Source organism: Rhizophagus irregularis, chromosome 18 (genome assembly GCF_026210795.1).
Source record: "Rhizophagus irregularis chromosome 18, complete sequence".
NCBI lineage: Eukaryota > Fungi > Glomeromycota > Glomeromycetes > Glomerales > Glomeraceae > Rhizophagus > Rhizophagus irregularis.
Window position 1 is genome coordinate 122,707 of NC_089446.1, and position 22,351 is coordinate 145,057.

The 22,351-nt window shown below is 28.2% G+C and overlaps 2 protein-coding genes across 2 annotated transcripts; both read right to left on the reverse strand.

The window, feature by feature from the left end:
• Positions 1-15,259: 15,259 nt before the first annotated feature.
• On the reverse strand, positions 15,260-15,520 carry OCT59_009678 (uncharacterized protein; the record flags this gene model as incomplete). Its single annotated transcript, XM_066132524.1, has 1 exon — positions 15,260-15,520. The coding sequence occupies one exon, from the start codon at positions 15,518-15,520 to the stop codon at positions 15,260-15,262; it is 261 nt and encodes an 86-aa protein (XP_066000163.1).
• Positions 15,521-17,521: 2,001 nt separating this feature from the next.
• On the reverse strand, positions 17,522-18,313 carry OCT59_009679 (uncharacterized protein; the record flags this gene model as incomplete). The annotated part of the gene is made up of 1 exon (XM_025326781.1): positions 17,522-18,313. One exon carries the CDS (start codon positions 18,311-18,313, stop codon positions 17,522-17,524), a length of 792 nt encoding a protein of 263 aa, XP_025174416.1.
• Between the last annotated feature and the right edge of the window lie 4,038 nt (positions 18,314-22,351).

Genomic DNA, 22,351 nt, shown 5'->3' on the forward strand with positions numbered 1-22,351 from the left:
AATCCGTCTACTCCGTCGATTATTACTATTTCTGGTTGATCCTCTACTATCTTTAATAACCTACTTAATGCGTCAGCGTTCGTATTTTCTTTTCCTGATCTATGTATTACTTCAAAATTATATTGCTGTAATTCCATTACCCATCTTGCTCTTTTTCCTTTCGGTAACTTTGCATTCATTAATCCTTTTAATGCACTGTGATCTGTTATTATTTTAAATTTTCTATCGATCAAATATTTATGAAAATGTTGAACTCCCCAAACTATTCCTAAACATTCCAATTCTGTTATTGGATAATTCTCTTCTGCTGGTAATAAACTTCTACTTGCATATGCTATTACTACTTCTTTTCCTTTTTCATCTTTTTGACTTAATACTGCACCTAATCCTTTTCCTGATGCATCTGTTATTAATAAAAATTCTTTCTTCCAATCTGGATGTCGCAATATTGGATATTGTATTAACTTTTCTTTTAATTTTTCAAACGCTTCTTGTTGCTCTCTTCCCCAAATGAAAGGTATTCCCTTCTTTCTTAAATCACTTATTGGTCTTGCTATCTTTGAAAAATTCTTCACGAATTTTCTGTAATATGAACAAAGTCCTAAAAATGATCTTACTTCTTTCACCGTTGTTGGTGCCTTCATTTCTTTTATCTTTTCTATCTTTTTATCGTCTGGCCTTAATCCATCATTTCCTACTATATGTCCTAAAAATTCTATATTTCTTTCCAAAAATCTACATTTCTTTAATTTTATTATTAAATTATTCTCCTGTAACTTCTTTAATACTTTTTCCACATGTTCCATATGGTCTTCTAAATTTTCTGAATATATCATAATATCGTCAATATATACTACTACAAAATCGTTTATGTATTCTTCTAATATTTCATCCATTAATCTTTGAAATGTTGCTGGTGCGTTCGTTAAACCGAATGGCATTACATTATACTCAAATAATCCCTTTGAACATACAAATGCTGTTTTTTCTTTGTCTTCTTCTTTCATTTCTACTTGATTAAATCCTGCTGCTAAATCTATGCTTGAAAACCATTTTGCTTTTCTATATTTGTCTAACAATTCATCCATTCTTGGTAAAGGAAAACTATCCATTATAGTTATCTTGTTTAACTTTCTGTAATCAATACAGAATCTATATTTTCCCGTTTTCTTTCCTGCTAATGTAACCGGTGAACTCCACGGACTTTTTGATCTTCTTATCTTTCCTTGTCTTAATAATTTATCTACTTCTTCGCTTATAAATTTTGCCTTTTCGTCTGTTTCCTTGTATCTTCTTTGTTTTATCGGTTCTACTCCATCTTTTATTTTTATCTCATGTTGCGCCGCTTTTGTTCTCCCTTCTATTTCTTTGTCATATTCCAAAATATCTTGGTATTCTAATAATAATTTTACCATATTTTCCCAAATTGGTTCTTCTACTTTCCCTATACTTAATTTTTGCATAAATTTTTCACTTGGTTCGAGCATCTTTTCCGTCTCTCTCTCTTCAGAGCCAAGACTCTCTATTTAAAATTCTGGTGCATTTTGAATACCTCTCCCTCATCGTTACTTTCATATTCTTCATCGTCCTCACTCTCTTCGCTTTCATATATTGCTTCTCTTTCATATCCTACTGGGATCGTTATTATTTCTCCCTGTTCTTCCATCCTTAAGGTATGATCTTCAAAATTTATTTTTGCATTATACAACTTCCATATGTCATTTCCCAAAATTAGATCCTCTTCTTCTGAATCGATTACTTCGACTTCTTTTAGTATTTTTAATTCATCTTTGTATCTTAAAGTTATATTTGCCTTTCCTAACGCTGCTATCTTTTGCCCATTTGCTATTGTACATCTAAATTTACTTTTTCCAAATATAGGTATATTCAATCTTCTTCTTAATTTATCTGTTATCACACTTACTGCTGCTCCGGTATCTATTATTACGCTCACTAATTGATCTTCAACTTCTAATTCTGTTCTCATTGCTGTAGTTTTCTTCTCTTCATTTTTCATAGTTCCCACCGAGTGTAGTCAATTTTTTTCGTTTATACTTCTTGGTCTATATGTTGCTTCTCTCAATTGTTTATGATACTTAGGATTCCCATTTATTAATTGTCCATATGTTATATTCGCTCTACAATTTTTCACATCCCCTACAATATCATAAGGTGGTATTCCGTCAGTTAATCTTGGTCCATACTCCCTGGGCTTCATTGGTCCTCCTGCTTCTCTCCATTTTCTTAGTCCTTCCGTTGGGTCATAATAAGCTTGCCTTTTATTACTCCATCTCATTCCTTTTGGTCCTATTGGTCTATCCCCATTTTGTTCAGTTCGTTCGGGTATATAATTTGGTGCTGTCATACCAGTTGGTATTTCTCTATCATCCATTTTATTTCCTGCTTCTCTTAATTCTTCCTGTAAATTTCCCTCTTCATTATTATTTTTATATCCCACTATTGGACTCGTCCTTCTTGATTGTCTTCTTCCTTTTACTGCGTCATCCTTTACGTATAACTCATTATGATAATTTAATTCTCTATCTTCATAATCATCGTAATAGCCTTGTGCATAATATACTTCGTTATATTGTGGATCCTCGTATCCATATTCATCATAATAATATTCTTCTTGATCATCATATTCATCCATCATATTTACTCTCGCATTCCTTCCTTCGGGACAATTATTCTTGTAATGCCCCATTCTATTACATCCGAAACACGTTGGTACCCTATTCTGGTTTGATTGATAACTATTCCTATTACCATTATTTAATCTCCTTCCCATATTTGGTTGATACCTATCCCTATTATCGTTGTTTAATCTTCTCTCTATATTTGCTACCATTCTTTCTAATTTACTAATTTTCGCCTTCTCTTTAAACATTTCAGCTAATTCGTCCTCATAATTTTCGTTCAATGGTTTTGCGAACATATTTTGTCTATTGTCATCTTTTCCGATATCTATTTTCGTACTAATTGGTGTTCCTATTGCTTTTCTTAAAAATTCGTCTTTTGCACCTTCTTCTCTTACTGCTATTTCTATCGCCCCATTTAAGTTCGCTGGATTCTGTCTTCTAACTTGATATCCTATTGTTGGTTCTAATCCTTCGATGTAAAAATCTACTTGATATTCATCTGCTAATGCATGTCCTCTAGTTGCTATTCTTAATATTTGTCTAAATCTCCTTGTATATTCTTCAACGCTTTCATCTGTTCCTTGTCGAGTTTTTCTTAATTCTAGCATTTTCTTTCTTCTAACATCCTCTCTGGTAAATCTTCTTTTTATTCTATGCTTTAAATCATTATCATTATCTGCATCTGCCCAATTCACTAAGTGACCTGCATTTACTTCTTTCATTTCATTATACCATTGCGCTGCTGCTCCTCTTAAATGTGCTGCTGCGTATACCGCTTGTCTTACGCCATTAGCTCCCGCTGCTTTTCCGACTGCTGCAAATGCTACCTCGAATTGTCTAACCCAATCAGTAACATCTTCATCTTCTCTTCCATAAAAGAGTGGTATACTAATTGTTCCTCCTGCTTCATTTCCTGCATTTTCGATCCTATCTATCAAACTTCCTCCTGCTCCTACTGCTGCGTTCAAAGTATTAGCCGGATAGCCTAAAGCGTTCTCTAACATTCTCTTTACTTGACCCTCAGTTGCCATATTCAATATATTCTCTTGAAATAAATCTTGTAAATTGTAATCAGATAATTCACTTTCGTTGTCAGAATTTTTAATATTTAATGAACTATTCGTATCTGAATTTTGACTTAAGTCGCTATCCCCTCTATTTATAACATTTTCAACTTCATCTTCAAACTCTTCTTCGTTAAAATTTTCAATATCTTCATCCCATCTTTCATCCGGACTTAGTATTTCTCCAATCTTTTCTGAATCATCTGTATTATCTTCTTCTGATTCTTCATTATCGCTTCTTTTGCCACTTTCTTCACTATCTATTATTCCCGCTTGTTCTTTCAACAACTTATCTAATTTTTTCTTCAATTCTTTTTCCGACTCATCTTTATTTTCTTGAAAGATTTCAATGAATTCTTTATCTAAAATTTCTCCATCTGTATATCCCATACTAGTTAATCTCAACAATTCTTCTTCGGTTATTATTGTTCCAATATCTTCAAAAATCTTCTGTAATCTTTTTACCCGATCATCAATTTCATCGATATTTTCTTCTTCACAATCTTTGCATACCATTCCTCTTACTCTAGACATATCATCCATCCATCCTAATCTAAACATATCATTCATCCATCTTATTTCGCATCTTTCGCACCAAGTTGTATTCTGGTTTAACCACTTATGAATTTCTTTTCTTAATTCTTTATCTTCCAAATCTATCATTTCCATATATTCTTCCACAAATTCTTTAGTTACTATTATTCGATTATTTACCCCAAAACTCTTCATTCTTTGAATTTCTGACACATCTATTTCATATCCCAATTTTTCTAAGTTGTTTCTTAATTCTATTAGCTCATCTTGTTCATTCTTCTGCGCTTCTTTAACACATTCCCCGCATTCGCTATCCGCTTCGTCCATTTCGAACCTTCTATTACCACATTTTTCACATCTTATTGTTTCTTTTTCTAACCATTCTTTTATCCTCAATTCTTTTTCCCTTTCATCCAATTCCTCTATCTCTTGAATTTTATCCATAAATATTCTCGTTACCAATATATCCATTTCTATCATCAACTTTATTCCTATTTTCCAAATGTACCTCAGTTGATCTTCATCCATAACATTTGACCTTCTTCTTAATTCACTAAATTTCCATGATTTATCTCCTATTATTATCTCTAATTCTTCCTCGGAATCATTTTCCAATTCGTAACTTACTGGACTATCTTCACTTTCTGAATCTTCTGGTTCTTTTGTAAAACCCCTAGTATCTATAAATATTCTTATTATCTTCTGCATCATATTCTTGTGATATTCGTGAACATTTTCTATATGTATGTTCTTATATTCTATTTCAGACATTAGTTCCTTTACTTCCTCCTCATTCATGGCTATTCCTTCTTCTTCATAAAGTAATTCTCTGAATATCTTTATTGCTTCCGTCTTTACTCGTAATGGTTCAACTTCTTTCGATGCGATTCTGTACCATTGCCAAAATTTTTCAAACCTTCTTTCAACATCCCAATCTTCTAAAATATATTTGTGTTCTATTAATTCCGGATTTCCAATTAATCTATCAAATACTTCATTCTCTAGATTTCTTTCAATACAATCTCTTACAATTACTAATACAATTGTTCGTAATCCTTTTTCTTTCATCTTTGGTTGTATTCTATATCTTATTGATTCCGTTATTCTATCCATTATGTCCCTACATTTCCCTTTATGTATTGTATCTTCTCTTTCCGAATTATTCATACTTAATAAATCTAGTACTCCCTTAATCGTTACGTCATTGTATATTATTATTGCATCTTCAAATTTAAATAACGCGTCCCAAAATTTCTTGAATACTATTGGTTCATTTACTATTGGATAACATAATTCACAATTTAAACATTCATCCAATTCTTCCGTTCCTAATTCGTGTTCCTCCTTATGTGTTCTATATTCGCTTTCCCATTGATGGTACCATTCCATTATATGCTTTAGTTAAATTGCTATGAATATCCATCCAGAATTTCAATCGGACTCCTCTCTCTATATATATATATTTCGTTCTTATCATTTCTATTTTTGATCTTCTAAACATTCTTTTATCTTTGAATAGATTACTTCTTTCAATCTTTCGATTCCATCTTTCGGTTCTATATATTTACTATGCCATATTTTACTATTTATTTTTACTGCGCCTTAAAATTTCAAAAATTTTTCTAAGTCCACGATCTCCTCAGGCTGCGGAGGTTTTTACTGTGCCATCAAATTTATCTTTTATCACCGATCTCCATAATTTCACATGTCACATCTTTTCGTCACTGTGATTCATAGTTTCACTTATCACCTCTTTTTGTCACATCTTTTTGTCACATCTTTTTGTCACCAAGATCCATAATTTCACATATCACAAACTTTATGAAAATTTTGGAGTTTTAAGGTTTGCGAATTTCCAATCTCTCTTACCATCCACATAAATCCTTCTTATTATATATTCTATATTATATAAATTAATCTATAACACACAAAATGTCGTTCTTTTCAGATAAATGTCTTTCTTTTCAAATAAATGTTCTTTTTCAAATAAATATTCTTTTTCAAATAAATGTTCTTCTTTTAAATAAATGTCCTTCTTTTCAGATTTTATTCTATTATTAAATACTGCACGTAATGTTCATTATACGGCTCGTTAATGTGTAAATATCCTTCTATTTTTTTCTTCTTTTAACGGAACATTGTAATGAAAGCGTGAACTAGGACACTACACCAGGAACCCTCATCTGAAATGTAGCCTAGGACCTGTAACAATACAACATATCAGTCTTTTCCTCCTTCGTTGGCCGACTCGTCTCTTAACGGGTGAATCTAATCTTCCGAAATCCAGTTTCAAAAGTCATCAGCTATCCATAAAACTCATCTAAACCAACTTTCTTAAATTGGTGGACCTATACTGAGCTTATCTCTATCTTTTACCCGCTGGAGATACCCCACATTGAAATAAAAGCACGACAGTTTTCAGGTTTGTCCCATTTTATCCATCCAATGTTTCTTGATAGTAGGTGTCTTTACAATTTTCATTCCCCGTCCCCAAAGCAATTCACGTGTTATTGAGCTGGGTATCCAGATTTGACGTAACCCATACGTTATAATCTTTAATGTCGAAGAATAAAAATTTTCCAATCTCGAGCATTTATCCAAAATCCAAACTCAGAGGTAACCCATACCACACAGATGAACCCCGGACAATACATTGGTGTTCTCCCATTATTAATCTTTATTTCAAAATCCATCTTTCACTTCCACATCTCCTTATGAAATTTCTCAGGTACTTTATTCCCGAAAGAAATATTCTTGTGCTTTCTATCAATTAAATGATTACTTGCACAACTTCAAACTTCAATCTTTCACCTTTTCAAGTTTTTAACTCGATTAAATCCTTGTTGATTTATTGGTTCCTTTTGAACTCGTCAAAACCTGAAATCTAAAAATAAATTCTAAAATAAAATATTGATTAATAATACCTATCAGTGACTTACTAACGAAATTAAATTTTCATATTCATTATAATAATAATCATGTGATGATGATCATTTCCTTTCTCGGAGCATGCACCATATGAGATCCCCCAATTCCCTCTGTCATCAATTTACAGAGTTGCCACATCGAACGGGCATTCCCATGGTCGAACGAACGAATAAACGAACGAACGAACAAGCAGTCAAACGAACAAACACGTGATCAAAACACAATTATCGAACAACAACATCAGCAAACAATATGCAACAACATTCTTGGTTCACAAAATAAATAGCGTTAGTAATATAAAACGTTGAACGGTATAAAATAAAATTAACTTCTCTGAATTTTCCTCAAATTATATCCACTTTTACCTTTAATTTCAAACTTCGATAGCTCTCGCTACGAATTATCACTTTTCAAAACATATATTTAATTCTTCTTAAATTTTCATTAATTAAAATTAATTAATCAAACATTAATTAAAGTTTAGGGCGAACCTATTACCTTTAATTAATATTAAACTTCATTAATAATTAAAAAATAAAACTTATATTTTATTGAGTTCTGTGGATGCGAACTATGGAATTACCTTGAATTCCGTTCTCTATTTATACAATTTTTATACTACTTTCTATTCTATCTATATACTATCTTTTATATTATCTTTGAACTATCTTTCTAATATACTATCTATATTTTAAATACGCTATCTTTTAATATGCTATCGTTTAATATGCTATCTTTTAATATGCTATGCTATCTTTTTATATATGTTCTTTTTAATATGTTATCTTTTATGTTCCATCTTTATACTATCTTTTTATATTATCTTTTATATTATTTTGTGTTTTTAAATCTTTCTGACATTATTCTATATGTTCTTTCAATTCATTTTATGTGTTTTGCTTATAATCTATCTTTTGTGGCTTATAATTATTCTTTCTAATCGTTCTTATTGTTAAAGATTGCTAAGCCGCAATTGATCGACTCTAATTATCCTATTGGTTCTTTGTCAACTACTTGATGAATATTACATTATGTAGATCATTACTCTTCCTAAATGTTTATCAACATTATAGATATCGCTTAGTTTATATATTACTAAAATATTGAGTTTATAAAAATTATGGGATTCCCATTACTCCTCCTAAATGTTTATCCTTTTCGGCTAATTATTTATCCATCTACGCCAATCCATAATTAATTTGTTCGTTCTTAACATTTGGCAATTACGTTTGGTAGTTGAATTTTATCATCTTTTCATGCTTGATATTTGACCGTTTACACCGGAATTATGATATACAAATATAAGAAATTTTTTATATAGTCACATCTCTTTATAATCACCAAATATTCTTCTGAACAATTTTCTCAAACTATTGTGTTTGACCTTTTTCCATCTCCTCTAATTACATTTCATACCCTTACTTTAAAGGCATTAGCCTTATCTACATCTTTTCGATTTTTAGGTGTTTGGTTTAATCTTTCGGCTTCTTCTCGTTTTGTTCAAAACCAAACTGTTTCCGTGGTCAAAGATATGGCTGCTTTACTTAGTCCTAAGAAACTTCTGGCACAACACGTGGCTTATCTTTATAATATTGTTTTACTTCCGAGGCTAGAGTTTCGCCTACAAACCACATTATTTGCTGAATCCACCATTAATCGCATAGTTTCTCCAATGCTTTCCCTTATTCGACAGAAGGCTGGCCTTGCCTCAGTCACCTATCTTCCTGCGCTTTTCACATTGTTACCATTTTCTATTCAACAAGCATTTGGCCGATTTCTATCATCTTATGTGGCTTCATGGCAGAAAATTTTTTCTCACCCTTTATATAAGCTCTTTGCCAATTATATGATCACTTATCTCCAAGGTTTTTTGGACTGTGACGCTTGTCCTTCTACTATCAACCTGGAACCATGGTCCCATACCTTTCCCTTACGAACACATTCTTTATTCAATTCTTTATTGTTCTCTTCCCGATTAAATATCACGTGATCTTTATTGTTCCGACCTCCGAGGAAAGATTTACGTCCGGCGATTCCGCTCCGATCTATTTTACCGAAAGAATTATTTACTTCCATGAAAAATGTTCGAAAAAATTTCTGTACTCATTTCCTTGCTCAATTGATTACACCGTGCGGCTCTCGACTTCTCTCATGGAAAGATTTACGCTTTCTTAAACGAGTATCGAACAAAAGATCTGTGCCTGCTTGGTTTAAATATTTGTTTAATCTTATTGTTATTCCTAATTCATCTTCCTTTTTTATTTTACAACAATTTAGAATTCCTAGTTCTCATACTGTAGCTTCTATTTCTTTTATAGACATTAGTCGAAATTATTGGTTTAACCCTCAATGGGCTATTTCTTTTAATCGTAATACTAATTCTTTTCTTGTTGGCCGTGTGATTACTACCTATCCTGCTTCACGCAATGAAGCTCTTATTTCACATTGGATTGCGTCTTCGGTTGATGACTTGCTTTCTGATTTTACTGCATGCCAAAGTTGTGCCTCTGCTCTCCCGCGATCCTCTACCTCTAAGACGTTGCTTAAACGATGTCCCTCTGAAAAGTGCTTCTCCTATGTGTCTTTATCAAGTCTGATCCGTTATCCGACAAAACCTCGTACTTATATACGTGCGGATACTTGCTCGGTTTCACTTTCTGCCTCGTTAGGCTATGCCAAATCTCTTTTATTGTTTCACCTTTTTGCCCCAGACCGGTTACTTTCTATGAATGAACAAGTGCCCAGGATTTCTGATATCCAACTTCCTCCTTCAGTGTCTACACTTTATATTGATGGTTCCTTCCTTCCTCCTTCTAGTCATCCGGTATCCTCGATGGCTTATGCATGGACTGCTATAGATCCTGATGGATTTATTTTGGAATCCCATTATAATATCATTTCTTCCATTTTTCCTTCTGCATTACGTTCAGAAGTCTTTGCTTTATTGCACGGATTGGACTCCCTCCCTCGGTATTCAAAGCTTACTGTCGCCACTGATTGTGCCCAATTACTTTCCTTTTGGTCTTTGTATGTGGATGCTCCCTTTATTCCCAAAATGCTTAAAGAATCCAACCATCTTTTGTGGTTCTCCATACGCACTATTATGTTGCAAAAGAAATTGGATGTTTCCTTGATCAAGGTTCCTGCTCATGCTGACGACCTTTTGAACAATCATGTGGACGCATTAGCCAAGGCTGCTCATACTGACTCGCATCTTTCTTCTTGTCCGCTATCGGAATTGATGGCTCCTTGCATCTTACAATTTAAGTCTTTACCTGTGGATATGAATATCCGGAAATTTATTAGAAATATTTTTGACGCCAAAAGTCTTTTAACTCTTGCTGTATTACCAAGATTTAATTCCTATTCTTCAACTTCTGATATTGATTGGGCTTGCACCAAATTTTGTCTCAATAATAATAAGCAATTTGTCTCTCATCGGAATGGCCGTTCCGAGTTTTGTAGTTTTCGTATCAAATTACTTTTAGATATGCTTCCTACGCTTACAACTCTTCAGAGACGAAAGCCTCATCTTTATAATCCAAGTTGGCTTTGTCCCCAGTGTAATTCTTCTCCTGAGACTTTAGACCACTTGTGGACTTGTCCTTATATCTTACCAGAATTTAGCCCTTTAAATACATTTAAAACTCTTCTATTGGCTCTTCGGACTAATTGTCTTGACAAATACCTTTCCGCGTCATCTTTAATACCTTTACCGGACTCTTTTGCTGCTGAATTTATGGCTTTTGATTGTTGGAATTGTGACCCTCCTTCATTGTCTTGCCTGAGACTCGCACGAGGACTTATACCGATATCCCTTACAGCATTTCTTGAAAATTACTTTTCTTCACTTACCATATGGTCTATCTTAGATACACCTTTGCACGACTTTCATTTTGACCTTTATGTCCAAATCTGGTTGTGCCGTTCCATTTTCTTTCATCATTGGGAATCAGCTCAAGGCATTACAAAAAAAATGAAATCGTCAGCTCTTGGGCCTTCTTCTATTGTTTGTCCTTCCTCTAACATTCCTCTTGACTCTTCGACTCCTTCCTTGGCGACAGCTTCCTTGGATTCCTGGGTTTCTTGGGTTTCCTCTTCTATAATCCGTGGGGGATCTTGGATTTCACATTTGGATTTTTGGCGCCGCTTAACAGTTCAGCCTCTACTTAGGATTTCTTTTTGGTAACGGATTGGATCTTAGGACATGCTGGATAGTTGACTCACACTGGCCTTCGGGTAAAGATGGGGTATGCGTTTCTATAATAGTTTAGTTTTTCTTTACTTAATTTTATTTTGTTTAGATTTCTTTACTTGTATGAATCGTGAAGCTAGTTTTTTTTTATTATTTTTTATGTTTATTTTCTATATTTGATATTTGTAATATTGTTCGATTTGTTTATTGTACTTTTCGTTTAAAAATTAATAATAAAAGATAAAGTCATAAGACTGTTTGCTCATAATCACCAAATATGGACTGTCCCAAATGTGTGACTATAAAGAGAGTTGACTGTAATTATAATTTACATTTTTTTGGTAAAATTATATAATTATATAAAATTTACTAATAAGTTAAATTATCCAGATTAAATTATTTTGAGTTAAAATTAATTTTATTTATATTTATTATATTAAAGTTAAATTAAAAAAAAAAATTAAAAAATAAAAGTTTTTTTATTTTTAATATAATATTATATATAAAATGTATTATTTTATATAAAATATTGGAAAATTTAATATTATATATTACATATAAATCAAGATGAAATTTAACTTTATTATAATAAAATTTATATAAATTAAAATAAAATTCACCTTTAATGAATTAATTTCTTTTTTTTATTTTATTTTTAAATAAAGTTTATATTTTTTTAAATTAAAAATTTAATTTAAAAGATAAATATTAAACACTTTTTATTATTATTTTTTTAAAATTATTAATATTTATTTTAGGAGTTTGCTATTTATCACCAGTGGTGATCATTACCGGTGTCATGTGATTTTATAAAATTTGGCCGGAATTAAGGAATTAACATATAAATTTCCTTTTATGGAGTTTGAGTAATATTATACAATTCAAAAAGGCAATTTTGTTTCTTATAAAAAATGGAGAAATGTGTTATACAAGATTCCAAAAAAGGAAATTTGTATGTAGATCACTTAATTCTGGCCAAAATTTTAAAAATCACGTGATACTAGTGATGATTACCGTCGGTAATTTGTAGCAATTTTATTTATTTTATTATGAAACATTTTTAACTTTTTAAATTTTTTAAAATATAAATATATTTATATAAAAATCATTTTTATAATATTTTTAAAGAAATATACTAATATTTTTTTTTTGAAAATTACTTTCAAAGTAAAATATAGATAGAAAATTTTAAAGTTTAGTTATATGGGTATTTGAATACAGATCATGCGAAATATAATGATACTAATGTCACATCCTTTTACTTTTTTTATGTAATATATGTATTTTTGACTGCTCTGCAAGTTTACTTAAGGCATCAACAGGGGTTTTGAATGCCGTTTTTAACTTATATATGAAAAACTTCTTTGCCGGTTATTTCCTAAATTTTTTTAAGAGTGATCAGCAAAATCAATTATTCATAGATAAAGTCAAAACTGTCATTCAAAAGCACCTTTGATGCCTTAGATAAACTTGTAAAGCAGGCAAAAATCCATTTATCTACTAATTTTGAAGTTTATACTATTAGTCAAAATGGCAATAATTACATGACCCAGGTTTAAATATCCTGTATAGCAGACTACATGATACTGATTCTCTAGGGAATCTGTTTCTATGCTAATGTATAAGAAAGATTATTCTTTAATATATTTTTTTGTTCTAGTTCTCTTCACTCTTTGATAAAGTTTTATATCATTATCTAAAATATCTTTGATATATAAGAATGATATTAGTCAGAGTTTGAGTAATAGATTCTTTTCAATGTATATAAAGTACCAATCTGAGGTTAGAAAAAAAAGCATAAGTTAATATACAAACAAAAAATCAGTGCACGTGAACAGTTGTTCATGTTAATTATTTTTGCCATGAAAAAATCTTACCTGTAGTAATGATCCCATAGAGATAATCTCAAATCATTATTAAATACCACAGCAGATACCTTTCTTTTTCTTATAGTCATATGGTAAGAGCTTTCGAATTGCATTATGTTCTGTATAAAGTCTGCCATTAAATTATCTTCATCAATAACAATTAGCCATAACTAATAATATCTATGGATTGATTATGTAATCAACTTGATCTGATGTTTCATCATCACTTACAACTTCAAATTGCAGGTCAAAAGTAATTCTTAGTTATTCCCTGGCGATGAAAATAGGTATGTATAATATTTAGGAAATATATTTGCAACATATAACTTCTGTTACTGAACTTATAATTGGACAAATAAACTATTGTCATTTATTTAACTCATTTTCGTTATAATCTTTACAGGGTCTGGTATAAATAGTAAGATTTTTTTATATCATTGCTACTGATTCTATATTTGCCCAATATCTTTATGCCTTAATCTTATATGAGAAGAACTTTAAGTTTTTGTCCTTACACTCTTTGGAAAAGTTTGCAAAATCTGACATAAGCTCACTTTTATACCTAACATACTATAATTGCAAAGCATTTATTTGATTGTCTTGAGAAAAATACGGTTACTAATCTCTTTTTGAGAGTTGTCTTGCTGAACTCTAAGTTCTGTTTCCATAAAATAAGATATATTTAACTTTATCTGCTAATGTAAATGATTCATTTCCAGTTACAGTAGATGAGAGTGGAATAGGATATAAGATTAGATAGAAAAATAGTTTGTTCCAGAATGAGATAAAACTTTATTTCATGAAATACTAAGTATTAATATATATTTTATGTTATATAGATATCGTATTATTATACGTGATCCGCTTTCTAAATAAACAGGAAAATAAACAAAATCATATTCTTTGACTACATATGTCTTCTTTTTGTACTGATAAACTTGGTGAAGATGGAAGTTATTAGGAAAGCAGTAAACATTTTGATTTTTACTTTATTTTGCTGAATTATGATCCATTATGAAATTAATCTTATAAAGGTTAATGCTTTTTTCTTAGCAAAATTTTGCTTCAAAATAGGGTATTCTATTTCCTGAAAAAGCATAGCTTTTAAGGAGGAAAAGTTGGCTAAACTTTCACAAATTTCTACATGCCTTATTATATCTTGATAGGAAAAAGATAAGAAGAGTAGTTAATATTATCTTATGATGCCAAGAGTTTTATAAAGCATATTAATATAGATTTTTTTTACCTTTTCACATAAAGATTAGTTAACACTGGAGATTTCAAAATTGCAAAGCTCTCATATCTTCATATCATATATTTTTATTGGTATTATTTACATAATAGGCGAGTTCAGTCAAATTTTTGATTGCAAAATCTGTTAACTAACTATAAGTTCAAAACTTCTTAATCTCAGAGATTTCAAGAAATAATATTTTGTATATTTGGAAGAGATATAGATAGACAAAAATACTGTAAATATTGGTGGAATAATTTATTTCAGAAATTTATTATAGTAAAAAGCTGTGGGAATGAGAATCACATAATTAGCAATAAAAGTATAAACAAATTAGTTATAGATACTTTTTATAAATGTAAGAGAGCAAAGAAATAGGACTCACATACATCCTTTCTTTTTGATAGCATCATATTTTTCATAGCATTTCTCTTTAAAAAAAATTTTGTACAGTGAATCTGATATATAATAAATACTTAAAATGACTCAAATTTTATAATTATTTCATATCAATCAGTATACTTAATTAATACTTTAGACTTATAAAACATGTTCTCATAATAGTTTAATCAGATTTAAGACGTATTCATATAGCTTAATTTTAAACCATATATAAATTTTATAAATCTTTAGAAAATCATTTTTTTCTTTTAAAAGACTCATCGTTTCCTTTTTAACATTTATTTCAAATAATAAAATAAAAAAAATGTATAAAGCAAGTCCTATTTTTATGAATATTAATAAATTTTCTTTCAATAATGAAGAAAAAAGAACTAAGCTACACATTTTTTTACTTACAATGACACAACTAAAGTAGAAGTAATTCTTTCGATAATTACAGGAGATGAAGCAAAAGTTAAATTCTTGAGGAGATATGTTGACAAGTCAAGAGATAAGCCCTTGCACCATAATTGGTAACTTAAAATCACGATGTCTTGTTTAGTAACTGACTTTGCCTTTTCTGGTTTCCTAATCCAATTTAGATGAACATTTAGGTAAGCCTTTGTGTCATAATGATTAGTTTGCTTAACCTTTCTTGTTTCACATCTATTCATTTTATATTTTCTTTTAACTTAGTACAAATAAAATTAAAAATTGATGATGTATTCTCTAACGGTATGTAGCAATAAAACTCAAATTTTTTTTTACATTATAACTGAGTACCCTTCTGTTACTTTAATAGGTTTACTATATGAAAACCCAAATTCATTGCTTTATAGTTCTGGTATAGAATGGGACTACCAATAAGGAAAAATGTTATACTAAAAGTTACAAGATGCACTCATGCTATACTACAAAAACTTCAAAAATAAAAAAATGGATAAATGTAATATTCTGTTTTATTTTTTCATTTCTGGACCAAATGCTAGAAAATTAAGAAATTCTACAGAACTACATTGGATGGCAGTGGAATGTATAAAAGACCTTTTAGAATTAAGAGAATTAAAAAATTGGCTTAATAATTCATAGTCATTTAATACTTCCTTTGAAAATAGTTTCAATTTAAGGTCTAGTGAAACTGATCCATTTCTTGCTGTTAATTTACGAATGCTTTGTCAACTTTTTAACAAAAAGTTGAACAGTATAATTGAAAAATATGATCTACCACATTTACTAAAAGTCTTAGAATTGGTTTTTAAATTTGAGAATAGGAAATTAAATGATATTGCTGTTGGTAAAAAAATCAATATATCAATTAATTAACATTTTTAATTTATAAATTTTTATTTGTTTTAGACTATTAATTATCTGACTTTTTCAAATTCAAGATTTTCTTTTTCAGTAACACAAGCATCCTTAACCTTGTAGACTTTTAACCAAACTGAGATGTATAATATAAAGATTTGGTTAAGAGAAATAGAAATTTGGCTAGTATTATCTAAAAAAAAAAATTTATATAATTATTATTAACTAACAAATAGAAAGTGCACTTAGAGAAAGTTAACTGCATTTGTAATAATTTATATGTAATAAAGCAAGTAATTGTTATTTAAATAATAATTGATAATAAAGTTATTAGATATGTATGATATAAGTAACTAAAACCTTTTTTGTGTATCTTATTTATTATTATCTGGAGCGTAACGAAGGACTATATAATTTTACGAAGGTTAATAACAATTAGTGTCACATAGTGATTTCCGGTTGTCTGCACACGTCATTTCTGATTGGTCCGCACAGAATGTGTATTGAAATTTCATGCTACATCAAAAATAAACAAGTAAAAAAGTTTATGATTACCTTTTTTTAGATTTCGGCTAGTAAGTATATTTTTCTTTTAAACGACTTTCTTATTTTTTTCCTAAGGTTTCTGGATTTCTTGTACATACCGGACTGGTGAGTTGTTTTTTATTTGTTTTGCTTTAAAGAAATGTTTTTAGCGTTTCATTTTTATTTTCTTTTATCTAGGAATACAGGTTTTTTGTACATGCCGGACTTTTAAAGGTAAATTGTGAGGGCTTTTCTTACTTGTTTAACCTTAAAGAAACGTTTCTAATGTTTCATTTTTTATTTTTATTTTTTTAGGGATGCCAGATTTTTTGTACAAATTGAATTTTTAAAGATATTTGGATTTTTGTACAAATCTTTCGCTCTGGACTTACAACGGTTTCTGTTTCCTAGTTTTATAATAAAGTGATCAAAATTTTGTATATCACTAATTATAAAGTGACTAAAATTTGTGTATCACTATTATAAAATGATCAATAATATACATGAAAAATGTCCAGTGCTTACATAGAACATATACAATAATATTTATGGATTTGAAATACAAATATAAAAATTAAAAATTAAATTAATATAATAATTGAAAAGGAGACAGTAAAACTAATTATTTGAGTAAGGAAAAATATAATGAAAGATTGAAAATTAAGAAGGAAATTAATTTGTTTAAAGAAAAAAAAATAATGAACATATATAGAAAGGGAAAATTTCCAAGTCTCTTGGATGGGGTGACATGGATGTTATTTGATCATGTGATAGTGAAATAAACACTGCTTATAGAAAAAATTTCAATTTTTTGATTTAATATAAATTCTCAGAATTAATGTAAACTAAAATTCTGAAAAAAATTTGTTACTGATAATTTTCGGAATATATAAATCAATGACACTTTTCCATGCAGAAATTTCTTTTATCCGATGTATGACGATCAAGTTTGGTGATGCCCATGGTCTCCTACTAAACCGATTTTTAGTTCTTGGATCATTAAAAATTAAACAATTTTCTGATATTCGAATTAGAGTTGAATTCACATGATTAAGCAACCAGGATCCCAACATCCGATCTTCATGTCCATACCATTCGGTTTGATTGAATGAAGAGGTGGCGATCATGTAGACCTGATCTACTGAAAGAGTCTCAAGTTCTCCATACATAAAGATATCACGATTTTCTAATCCATAATACAAATTTTTTCTTGGCAATGGACGAAGGTTAAGAGCCAGATTTTGAAAATGTACAAATGCATCATCATCAGTTTTTATAACATAATCGTATTGCATGTCAGAATACTCTGCAACCCACTTCCAATAATAATATGACTTGCCATGGTTCATATTCTCTATATTATTCAGCATTATAAGGTCACCATAGGTATTATTTTCTATGGATAATTGAGATTCTAATTCAGGAGTAAATTCAGGTGGTATACCAAGAATAAACTTGAAATCCACTTTATCACCAACCAAATTCATTTTCTGTATTATATTTAATGTTCGTATAAGATTTCGAATTTCAAACTTATCAGCTACTGTCCATATACCAATAAAGATTTGAACTGGTGGCCAATTCCATAATTTTTTGAAAGGAATTCCTTTCTTTTCATGATAACTTTTACATTCCATTTTCCCTCAGAATGGGATTGGTCTATACTTAATATTATTTTCTTTGGGAATGGGATTTTTTGATTTGAATTTTGAACTTGGTTTTGAACTTTGTGTCGGATTTGGTGTTTGTATTGGAATTTTTTTCAAAGTTGTCGAATATGTTAATATAGTATTATTTTCATTTGAGGAGGAGGAGGATGTGAATACTGTTTGTGCTGTTGAAGTAATATTATCAAATTCTAGATAAAATAACGTAACAGTAAGAAGACATATTAAAATTATTAATATAGATGGATAGTAAGAGACCATATTGGGTAAAGGTTAAGATTCGATTGCTAAACGGTAATTATGTAGCTTTAGTTTGTGTTGTACCAATTTTTTATTTTTGTGGAACAAATATGCTTATCAAATATAGTATGCGTACCAATATTCTCTTTCTAATAATACACATGTGTTAATTATTTAAAACAAAGTACATAAATAAATTCTCCACATGGTAATAAAAACAATTTAAAGAAAAGAGAGGAAAGAGAGAGAATTTGTTTGGTGGTGTATGAGGAAGATTGAAGAAACGAAAACAAATTATCAATTAAAGATAGCGTCAGTGATTAGCAAAGTTATCTAGTTTTTTTTAGTGTATTTAGACTTTGATTAGTTAACATAAAAATGGTTAACCCATTTATTTTTACAAGTACAATGTATAAGATTATTGAGTATGACTGTAGCATCGTTCAGACCGAAAAAAAAATAATAAATATGATTCTGAGGTGAACACCAAAATTGATCCAGTTTAGAAAAACCCTAAAAGGAATGGTTTATATCAACTAAATTATCAATCACGTGTAATGATTTTGGTTGCATTTTAAAAAAATGAAATATATACATACTGTACATACACAAGGAAGGATACAACTAGTTCGGAAGTGGTTTATTGAAATTGCTCGAGTATCATTTTCATTTATAAATTATAATAATCTTTTAACCAAGTTTAATTAATGAAGCAATTCAACTTGTCTATAATGAGAAATCTGAAGCAATTGTTCATTTGGAGATTATTGACAATTAAATTTATTGGCTTCAATTTTTCAACAACAATTCCGTTCGTTCCTTACAATAAAATTTTTAAATATTTGGGTATGTAATAAAAACCCCAGTTTTATACCTTTGTTGAAATCACAACGGAAGAAAAATGTATAGTTACTATAAGGAAAGTTGTTCTTTAACTTAACTTATTCTAAAATAATAAAATGGGCATTTTAAGACGTGTGTTATATATTTGTTTAAAAAATTATATTTCAGAAGTAATGATGGTGCTGCAATACCACCAAAAGCGGTTTTATTGGATAATCAGTTAAATTACTTTCCTATTTAAGTTGGTGTTTTTTTCCATTTTTTTTATTATAATTATAAAAAGAAGGATTGGTTGGTTAATTTGACAGTTATTAGACAATCCGTTAAATGGTCAAAATTTTTACTAAAAAGAAACGTGTTTTTTTACTGTATTATAAAAAATGTGTTTCTGCATTTTTCAGCAAACAAAATCATCATTTTTTGATGTGAATTTCAATATAACTAATATAATTATCAAACTTTTACTGATTGTAATTTATTTTTAGGCCAAATTCATTTATATTAAAATTTTTTCTTAGTCTTTTAGAAAATCATAATATCTTGTATATCTTGTATTTCTTATTTTACTTAATGCTTTTAAATACAGATATGCACAATACTTATTGGAAAGTTACTAGAAAACAAACTGTATAAAACTTGTAGGATTGGACCATTGATTCAAATGCATTTTTTTTTACTTTTTAACATTATTTATAGAATAAATGAATTATTAATAAAAAAACTTTATATATTGTACAAAGCTTTATCAAAAAAGACTCTTATTTTTAAGTTTTTAAAAGTAATTTCAAAAGTTCACCAATTGCCTTAAAATTTTGAATTAAGTCTTACAAAAAAATGTTAAGAAAGGTATTTTTTAATGTTTTTATTAAATTTTATAAGAAGTATTTGAAGGTAAACATATAAACTTACCAAGATTTCAAAATTCAAGTTGAAGCTAAAAATTTAAAAATTATAAATTAATAAATACAAATTTCTAATTACTTAAAATTAAATTTATTTTATAAAAATACTGGTATTTAAATTAGAGGTTTATTCTAAAAAAAAATAAAAAAAAAGTTAATAAGATTGTTACTTTTGTTTATCTTAAAATTTTAGTTAAAAAAAACATATTAGTAAAATATTTCTTTAAAAAAAAAATAAATTTTAAATATATATTTTAAATGGTAATTAATTAAAAATATAAAACTTACCAAATTAAAAATTTTTTAATAAATAAACTAAAAAATAAGTAAAATAAAATTTGAGAATATCAAATTATCACCAGTAGTAATTGTCACCACTAGTGATTTTTACTAGTCTGATTTTTTGAATTTTATAAGATTACAGTTTCTAGCAAAAATAATGGCAGTGAGAATATTGCTTCTTAATTTAATAACTATTCCAATTAAAGTATTACTTTTTATACTAAATTAAATAGTAAAAGACTTATTTAAAAAGCAATGAAAAAAAAGTAATTTCAAATATTAACATTATTTTTATTTTATTATCTAAAATAACTCCTATTACAATTAAATTTATTTATAAAAGTGTTAACTTTTTCTTGAAATAAATTTTTAGGAATTTTCTAATTGAATTAGAATTTTTTTTTGCATTTTTATAAGCAATATATACTTTTCTTATTATATTTTAAAAAATACTTCCAAAATCAAAATAATAGTTATTTTTATATTATTTTAATTCTTAATAAGAAAACTTTAAAATATGTGTATTTTTGATTTACCAAATAATTTTTTAGATTATTGATGAGCTTATTATTATAATAGAGATGTAAAATAACAACTTTCATAATATCTAAAGTAGTATAAAAATTTGTCTTTCAATAATAAGTTTTTTGTGTTCATTTTAAAACCTAAATCTTAAATTATAATGAGAATTTTTGAAGTAGTAAATTAAGAAGATGGTAATATAAAAAAAAAGAAAAAAATTTATATTTTTCAATTTATTTAAAAAGAAGTAAAATAATTTTGAAAATAGTATAGCTATTAGGTATTATAAAAAGGTGTAAAATAGTGCCCCTATAGTGAATAAAGTATAATGAAAATGTAATATTATACTTAAGTGATAAATAAACATTTTGGCCTAAGTTCAGCCTAGCGGTTTGACTAGATATCTATTCATCACTTGTGTATATTTCATATTCTTTATGTTATATATTGCCAAATATCACTATATTTTATTCATCACAGAGCACTATTTTATATCTTTTTATCTTATAATATGATAAAGTACTATGTAAAATCAAATTAAAATATATGTTAGTGCAAATAAAGTCAAACTAAATACTATTTGTTAAATAATAAAATATATGTATTTTATTTTGATTTTTTTTCTTAAAAATAAAAAAAAATTTATAGCTTTATTATAAAATTTATAAGCTATATTAAAAAACTAACTGCTATTACTTTTACCAAAGTTTGTAATATTAAATTAAACAATTAACTATATATTAAACAGTTATTTTATATGTAAATTTACAAGAAAAAAAAATTAATCTAAAATCAAAAAAGCTATTTTCAAATAATTTTTTTCATTTTTATTAAAAGTTTTTTTGATAAAATTTTCAAAATTTTATTATAATTAATATTAAATTAAATATATTTATTTATTAAAGTTAAAATTTTATAATTAGTATTTTTAACTTTAATCAAAATTATATATTAGCATTTTATAACCTTAGTTAAATTGTAATTTTAGCTAGAATTAAATGATGATAATCATAGAAATTTAGTAATACTTTAATTTTTTATTAAAAAAATTTATTATTATAACAAATATTATATAATTAATTAATACTATAAATTTTAGTTTAATTTTAATAGTAATATATATTTAATGTATAGTAAATAAAACTTTATAATATATTTAAAATAATCAAATTTCTGGAATAAATAGAAAAAAAATAAAAATATTAACTTTAATTTAAAT